At 43.7% G+C, this 8,739-nt stretch overlaps 1 protein-coding gene across 1 annotated transcript; it reads left to right on the top strand.

Moving 5' to 3' along the window:
- Nucleotides 1-1,816: 1,816 nt before the first annotated feature.
- Nucleotides 1,817-7,277, top strand: pi15a (peptidase inhibitor 15a). The gene is made up of 6 exons (XM_062379645.1): nucleotides 1,817-2,128; nucleotides 2,284-2,595; nucleotides 3,371-3,489; nucleotides 4,395-4,527; nucleotides 4,617-4,732; nucleotides 5,752-7,277. The coding sequence occupies exons 2-6, from the start codon at nucleotides 2,326-2,328 to the stop codon at nucleotides 5,885-5,887; spliced, it is 774 nt and encodes a 257-aa protein (XP_062235629.1). The 5' UTR covers nucleotides 1,817-2,128; nucleotides 2,284-2,325; the 3' UTR covers nucleotides 5,888-7,277.
- The last annotated feature ends 1,462 nt before the right edge of the window (nucleotides 7,278-8,739 follow it).

Here is an 8,739-nt window from a genome sequence, read left to right as displayed (position 1 = left end):
GCATGTGCCCCAAATAATGCCCTAAATTACCCATCGGATAATATGATAATAATGCATCAACCTCTTCAGAAGTCACCGGGTTCACTGTGCACACAAGGCCCAGCTCTCTGAGACTGAGGGAATATCGGAGGCCTTGAGGAGACTGCATGTGAAGAAACTATGTGTGTGTGTGTGTGTGTGTGAGTGTGTGGGAGTGGGAGAGAAAGAGAGAGATAGAGATAGAGAGAGAGAGATACTGTAGAAGTACAGTATTCTATTCAATCCCAGTTCCAGCTTTTCCACAGTGAAACTAAACATTTCACTGGTTTGATTAGTCTTGGATCGAGCTCGCGGCCAAATAAACACAGAGATAGTGTGAAATGCTGTGAAATAGGTGTATGCTAAACTAATGCGATGATATGGATTTATAATATGGGTATAAACCCGGGGATAGGATCTCAGCACCGTGTCAATCAGAGCCTTTGGCTGCACGGCGGATCGAGCTGGCCGGAGAGTGGCCCGGGCTATTGATACCAGATGAGAGGACGAGTCAAAATACTGAGCAGATGTAATGGTGCACAGTCATAATAGGGATAAAGAGGAAACAAAATCACACCGTAGATCTAAAGACGTTAAATGTGAGGAAATGGCTTTAAAATATTTGTATAAAGATACGTTTTTTTGGAGAAAAAATGTGTCAGACTTTTATCTCTGACCAGGTTTTTAGAGCTCACCTAAAGATCTACTTGAGCTCATATTTTTTCCCAATATGTTATTTCTGCAGACGTAAACACTGTTAAGCCAAAATATCTCCAGCTTCCCCTCTAATAGGAAAAATACATTTCTGCTTGGTGTCCTGCCATTCGTAAAGTATTGGGTCAGATCTCGGAAGTCTAAATATATTCATCTACTCTGCCCTGATTTAACCGCTAATTCTGTCGACATTCACTCGACAATACGGACGGTCAGCAGGAGAGAGTTAGGGGCCTGAAATGTATGGATGTTGTGAGGCAGAGGAGGCAAACCGTTGCTGTGCATGCACCACGCCTGAGTGTTCTATCCCCTCCACCGGCTCCAGCACCTGAAAAGTCCATCAATTCTAAAGAAGACTTTTGGGAAAGCACCAGTTGTCTGCAATGGAGAGAGGAGGACGAGAGAGAGAGAGAGAGAGAGAGAGAGGGAGAGAGAGAGAGAGAGAAAAAAAGGGGGGGAATAGGGAGGAAAATCTTTCCTGCGTCACGTTGCTTTAATTTGTTCACCAGCTGCCAATGAAAATTATGACCTGCAGAAGGTTTTTCCTTTTCTCTCTGCTCTCTCTCTCTCCTCTTTGGCTCAACATCTGCCCAGGCGAACCACACAGCTGGAGCCACACACTGAACAAGTGTAATATTTACAGTATAATGAATACGACAAAGAAGACAGATAGGACACATGGACCCGGACCTCATATACTGATTTGACTCGAAACAGGCTGTGGGGCTTGGATGTTGGATGCGTCCAGGGACCATGTGGTGCATGTGGGAAGTGTAAAGTTTTATCACCTGTATGGCGCCGATGTGATAGATCAATCAAGGCAGTTTAGGATATTTATATTAGGATTAGGATGTAGATCAAATCATAAAATGCATCCATGTAAGATTCAGCATCACCCCAACAATATGAATAAACAAGATTTGTATTATAATTGTTTCATATTAGGATCCCAGGGGAAAAAAGGGGCATTAATAGACATTTAATATGTTCCATCCTCTGTGGTTGTACTTTACAGCTGCACAAACCCAAAGCAGATGTCCTGGTGAAATTAGGTAAGATCCACAGGGGGATTAGGTTTAGCCGAAACCAAACACCGCCTCTCCAAAATGATGCTGCTAGTGAGTGTGCGTACGTGTGTGTGTATGTGTGTGTGTTTCAGGTGACGAGGAGGGGCCGTGCGTCTACCTCGGCAGCAAGGCGCACTTCCTGCATCGTCCTCTGCGCTATATAAACCCGCAAACACGGACTTCTCCTGAAGCACTCACAAAGTTTGCAAAGCTTAAAAACGCCTCACTGTGCAGCCAGGCAGCCCTCCCTCTCTGCGGACCACTACCGGAGCCTCTGGAGGTGATAACAGCCTGTGGCACAAAGAAAAGGCACCGTTACGCACGGAAAGGTAAGAGCAGAGCGCGTGGAGCTACGTCTCTGATATTTCTGTTTTAATCTGTGATGCACTGGATCCTTTAAACTTTGGTTTGACCATATCTGAGAACTTAGTTTTACGCACCACTACAAATCCAAACAAGTCCGTCCTCTTCTCTTTTTTTCCAGAGCGCAATCCAGGACGCGGGATCTTCCGTCTGCAGTGAAAAAATGAAGCCTCAGTTATTTGCCGTAGATCTATTATTTCTTTGCATATCATGCGGAGCAAGTGCATTGGCAACGACGTTTCCTGGTGTGTCCACGTTCTCTCCAGACGCCAATTTTACCCGTTTTGGCGCAGACCGTGGAACAGACGCCACGACTCTTTCTAAGAGCAGGAGGAAGCGTTATATCAGTCAGAATGACATGCTCGCCATTCTTGATTACCACAACAAAGTGAGAGGGAAGGTGTTTCCCCCTGCGTCCAACATGGAATACATGGTAAGTGTCCATTCATTCTGATCAATGCATGTATTTGCAATCGATGCATGGTTATGGTTTCACGTTTTGAAGGTTTGCATGATCAGAAATGACCAATCTGAAGGAATCTAGTAGATTTAATTGTGTTTTTGTGCAAGAATGAATAGAGACAACTAAAGCAAAGTGATTGTCTATGCGTTGCACTTGGCAGCCTCAGCTGTTCAGCACATTGCGCTGCAGGAGACCACCAGAGTCGTCACTTCCACAGGGACAGGGGTCATGTATGGGATCAGTAGCCTGATGCTGGCAGTGTGGGATGGAGACAACGGCAGCATTGAGTTGTAGACGTGATGGAGAGCTTTTACATTTTTGCAAATATCAAAGCTTTTAAACCAGATTTTAAGTTTATAAAAACTATAACATATTTGTGTTTTGTTATTTTATATATGCAGAAGCATAACGCTAATTTATAAACTTAGAATTTCCGAAAATTGGGGAATCATGGATACGACTGTTGACATGTTTAGATGCTTTTCATCGTCTACACCAAAGTGTTGTGGAGATCATCAACACTGGGAATCGAACTTTCTCTTCTTACGTGAACTGACTGATCAACTGACTGTGATGGATGGTTTGTGCGTCCTGCCATGGCAACACCTGTAACAGGGCCATGAACTCACAAAGTGCCGCCTCTTATGTCACACCTCGCTGCTGAATACGATCTAGTGTTGATATTTTCCAGCAGTTGTGTAATGGACGTCCATGTTCCCACCGTCTCCCTGTGTCTGTGTTGTAGGTGTGGGACGAGACTCTGGCCAAGACGTCAGAGGACTGGGCCCACGCCTGCCTGTGGGAGCACGGGCCGCCTCACCTCCTCAGGTTCCTGGGTCAAAACCTCTCCGTCAGGACAGGACGGTGAGTGACCTTTGACTCCCCTCCGCCGCCCTGACATCTGCTGCTCCTCTCAGGGACGACTCTCTCTCTCAGCAGTCATGGTCGTTGCCTTGCAGCCCCCTTCTTCTATCTCCTAAAAGTTGTTGCACTGTGACCTGGTGACTGCTTGAGGAATGCCCCTGTGACACCTCAAATAAACAAACGCTGTGTTTTCAGCCATGACCCATGAGGACAAAGGCGCATCCCTTTTGTGGGTCTTGACTTTCCATTTGGAAACACATCACCTCGGCGTCTTCCTGCAGAAGATTGAGGAACCACATGAGCAGCCCTTGTTTTGACGGTTCCTTGCGACCTGCTGGGAGATTTCTACACAGAAGTTATTTCCCTAAAAAACAAACACTGCAAAACCAGACTTATTGAACTACGACAATGTTTATCTAGTTTAACAAGAGGTTTAATTTGCTGGTGTTAAGAGCAAAAACTCACCATAGAAAACATGTGCACACATTTGTGGCACGTGTTTCAGCAGATCTTTTCTGCAATGCAGCAAAGACACACAAATCAATGCGCATTAGCAACAATTTAAACTGGAACGGCACTCACAGAGCACACAGTTCCCTAATGAGCCCAATTTCAAAATCGCAAGATCTGGATTTCTATATTGATCTCCATCAAATTGCCCACACTCATGAATATAAGCCCAATTACAACGTGACAGATTTAATTTCATCAAGATCAATGAATTATTCTCTGTAAAATCAATGAAAACTTTAAAATCACCCTTTCTCGCAATACCACAGCCTTCCACCAAATTTCCTGGTAATCTGTTTTAATAGCCAAACAAATACAGAGGTAATAAGACGTTGCTCACTATTAGCTGTGATACATTTACACTGTTTCTGACTTAACACGTCTTTTGTTCCCAGCTATCGATCCATTCTCCAGCTGGTGAAGCCGTGGTACGATGAGGTGAAAGATTACTCATTTCCGTATCCCCGTGACTGCAACCCCCGCTGCCCTCTCAGATGCTATGGACCCATGTGTACCCATTACACACAGGTACGCAGACAACAGTCAGTATTCAATGCTGTTAATACTGTTGAATTTGTGCAACAGGGATATTAACCGCTGGTGTTTCTGTTTTGCAGATGGTGTGGGCAACCTCCAATAAAGTTGGCTGTGCTGTCCACACGTGCCACAATATGAATGTTTGGGGCTCAGTGTGGAAGCGGGCAACGTATTTAGTCTGCAACTATTCACCCAAGTAAGTACAGTCTACTTCCATCGATCAGATGTAGTGTTGTGTGGTGAGGGCGTGTCAATGCTGCTGAACCTGTTAACCTGATGACGACGGGTTTAATCCCAACACAGTTCGCTCTGTTCTGGGCTGAGTTGTGAAATGCCACCCAGGCTGCTCTGAGGTTCAGATACAAGCCTGTGATCCGGTACCGCATTGCCACAGCTCCGCAGACCCACGTAGCAGAAGAACAAATTCCAAGAATCAAAGGCCGTTCGGACATGTGACCGACTTGTGACCTAGGTTCTCTAATCCCGCCAGTTCGAGATGTGTGTGAGAGTCACAGGCTCAGGACACCGAGGACCTATTTTAGCAAAGCGTAAATGAGCCCCCGATTCTTAAGAGACCCAAAGTTGTTGGTTCGGACAAAGTTCTGCTTTCTGATCACTGTTGTCAGAAGGCAATGATATATAATTGTATAACTTTATACTTATTTATCTGTAGTTAAGTCGTCAAACAATGTGTGTAGTTCAAATGTAAAGATATAATATAGAACAATTGGTTATCATTATCATCAATGGTAGTGAAAACAACAACACCCATGATGCAACGCTGCTTCACGACCTCATCCAACGAAGTCTTTTGTTATTGTTTTGATCGTAGTTGTCAAAGTTTCATATTGTGCGTTTAAATATTCTCTGAGCAATTTCAGGACACTTTGGCAAACATGACAAACTCTCTATGCTGATGATCATGTAATATGACTGAAAGCCCCAGAACAGCTACTAAATGGACTCTGAGATGAAACTGATACGTCAACTCCTGATCCCAAGCAAGAGGAAGAATGAAGTTTAAAATTCAATATTTTTCCTTGAAAATAATTTTGTTCTTTCCATGTACCGATCATTAAGCCTCTCCCAATATTTTACCATCAGTCGTAATGGGGGATTTTTGCTCCGACACCGATTCAAGTTCAGGTTCCACTTTAAAAACCAAGTCTGTGGTCACTGACAGGTTCACTGACATGGTGACTCTCTGTCTTTCAGGGGGAACTGGATCGGAGAGGCCCCCTACAAAGTGGGCGTGCCCTGCTCCGCCTGCCCCCCCAGCTACGGGGGCTCCTGCAGCAACAACATGTGCTTCCCTGCCCTCAAGACAAACTACCTGCACTGGTTCAAATAAGCACAGGTCTCCTTTTGGAAAACGAGCTGACAACCCACAGTACCACAAAGACATTGTTTTCAATCCCGTAAGGATTTGCACAACAGTCGTGGACCACACTATCTTGTATATATGGGCATTTCTTTTGAAGGCAGCAGAAAATTAAGCGTTGGTGACTTGTAAATAAGGTGTAAATTAATTTGTTGCGATTTGATGAAATATAATTTATATGTTCACAGTACACACTTTTGTTGTTTGACAATGTGGTAATTGAGGACATGACACCATCATAGCTGCTCAAACCTGCTCACTCTGGTGCTACGGGCATCACACCTTCCCGCTGTGTGCTCTGCCTTCACAGGAATGCTGTGACACACACACACATCAAAGCCTCTGACCTCAGAGGGAAAGACCGACTCTGGTGGCGTCGGCTCGGTCGCTGCCGTCGACCCTGCAGTAGGTTGCGAACTTCATTCTCGAGTTCAGCGCAGTCTCCATTTTCACGAGATGGGGAACCAATCGGCGAAAGTTCTTTCATTGACAGAAGTGCACTTACACTGTAACCTAAACGGAAAAAAGGAATACACGTCACCGCATTTAGAAATATTTAGTTTTTCAATCTTGACAGTGATTTGCAGCTTTAATCTGCACTGATTCAGTTGAGTTTCATCACATTTAATCCTTTTTCACACATATATTTCAAATAATACACGACAGAGAGCACATACAATAAATCGGACCCACATATCTTGTCTATGATCGTATTTGTTACAGACTATATTGGTAAACTGTATATATACATGAATGTCTTATAGTGGACAAATGCAGTGTTTGTATGTTGTAATGATCTTTTCACTGATGTTGTAGCGATGGCTATTTTTGTAGTTAGGCACTCAAGTGCACCTTAATTGTTTGCAGATTTCCAAAGTACTGGGAAATGATCGTTTGTTGTGTACATGTTGATAATCAATACACCTCCTTAAACTTCAAGTACTCTATAAGTTATTCATTTTTATATGGGAATGTATTTTTGTGTAATGTATTGTTGTACATATATGTATACAATTTACTGAATACAGTTCATTCAACTATTATAATGGTGTGAATGAGCTGCGGTAGATATATATGAACGAAGCACTAGCGTAATATCCACAGGTGGTTTTCATGGACCATTCCCAACTCTCCGAATCAGAAAAATAATTACTTTTCAGAATTACTTTTCAAATCAGGACCGTTTCTCAGTAATCTGAGTGGGATTTAAGCACACGCCTGCAGTGTGATGAGAACATGTTCAAGAAGACACAAAGATGTTGATTTAAAGGAAACTTGCTCGAATGCATTACAAAAAACAGGAAATTACCATTTTCCGCACTGACTGTATTTAAATCATCGTCGACAACAAGCTATTTATGCAGCAAACTGCATTTTTCTTGCTGTGTTTTGTATTTGTAATAAAATTTTCTATTTTGACTTGTGTTCTCTTTTTGTGTCGACGCATGTTTGCCTCCTGTCCAAACAGCACCATTGTCCACGTGTCGTCTGAGAAGGACCGGACCTCTTCCTCCTGTCTGATATCGATTAGATGTTTTCATCAAAAGGCTGGGGGGGGGGGGGGGGGGGGGAGAGAAAACATGGCAGGGCTACAACTGAATCCTGATATGTGAGGGTTGACTTTGGCCCCGTCCACTCATGTCTACACAAATGAAGGGACGACTTATACGGCTTCAGGGTACACTCTTGTGTGAGTTTGTCCAATGAAACTGATTGACCTCACCGAGAGGGACAGACAAGGGGAAGAGTGGAATGCACTAAGAGTAAGAGTGTGTGTCACTTCCAGACTAAAGTCAAATCAAAGACAGACAATCCAAAAAAACACAATATTTTACTGTAAAATTTGAGCACTTTGTATTTGGATGATGATTTTAACAAGAGGTAGAAACAAACAGGTGAACTTTGGATACAGAGCCATAGACGTTGTGATGTGCAGAGCAGATGCTGCCCTTTTTCCTTTGCAGGGTTTGCAGAATATGGGCGTGGGCCCACCGGCATCAGAGTTCGGTGAATGAGATCAGACTATGAGGCGAAGAGATTAGCAAAGCGTCTGCAACATGTTTTATTTGTTAGACAATCATCTGTGTTTGTGCAAATGCAAACCGGACTATAGGAAACATCTTTCCAGACTGAAACGCCCGCTGCACAGCAGTGCACTTTGGCAGACTGGAGTTCAACAGCTCCCATTTTCATGTTAAAATCCACGTCCTGCACGTTATTAAGCAGCTTCGCTTACGCAGCCAGCCCGAGCTGCAGCACAATCCCTGGAACCGACAGGCAGAGAGTTTTCGAGGAACACATTAGTATGCATGGGAAAGATCCTGCTGTCTGAGCAGGAGCGGGACTCTGAGCCAAGCAGATGACTGGTGCACGTTTAAAAGGCTCATCAGCGGGATGAGAAGCAGGACGCCACGAGGAGTTAGATAAGCCGCTGTCGACATCTATCTGGCGTATCCATCGGTGGTGGAGGCGGAGCAGAGGTTAACGATATGGATTTGGGTTTAGATGAAAGCATGTCTCACGTGGACAAGGACACAAAACCACCTGCAAATGGAGTGTAAGTGAAACGGAATAAAGTTACACGTTAAACCGTGAGCAATACACACTCATGCTCTTTATACCTGAGTTTGTTTCTTATGTGTATATTATCCATACATTTTGAAATATTCAGCACTTTTTCAGCCTTTTTTTCCATCCACTTCATGTCCCATCAACGTCAGAATTTAAACTAACAAACACTTTTTGGACTTCATCATATTAGTTGAGCTCTTTCATACCTTTAATAGTTGTTCGATATAATTCCACATTACATGTTATGTACA

This window comes from Platichthys flesus, chromosome 21, assembly GCF_949316205.1.
Source record: "Platichthys flesus chromosome 21, fPlaFle2.1, whole genome shotgun sequence".
NCBI lineage: Eukaryota > Metazoa > Chordata > Actinopteri > Pleuronectiformes > Pleuronectidae > Platichthys > Platichthys flesus.
This window is presented reverse-complemented; position numbering and strand designations above follow the sequence as displayed.

Bases quoted from the DNA above. Each gene is read 5' to 3' on its own strand.
- pi15a (XM_062379645.1), top strand. From the start codon at position 2,326: ATGAAGCCTCAGTTATTTGCCGTAGATCTATTATTTCTTTGCATATCA. The intron at 3,490-4,394 runs GTGAGTGACCTT...TTTTGTTCCCAG, and splicing joins CTCTCCGTCAGGACAGGACG to CTATCGATCCATTCTCCAGC. The intron at 4,528-4,616 runs GTACGCAGACAA...TCTGTTTTGCAG, and splicing joins TGTGTACCCATTACACACAG to ATGGTGTGGGCAACCTCCAA.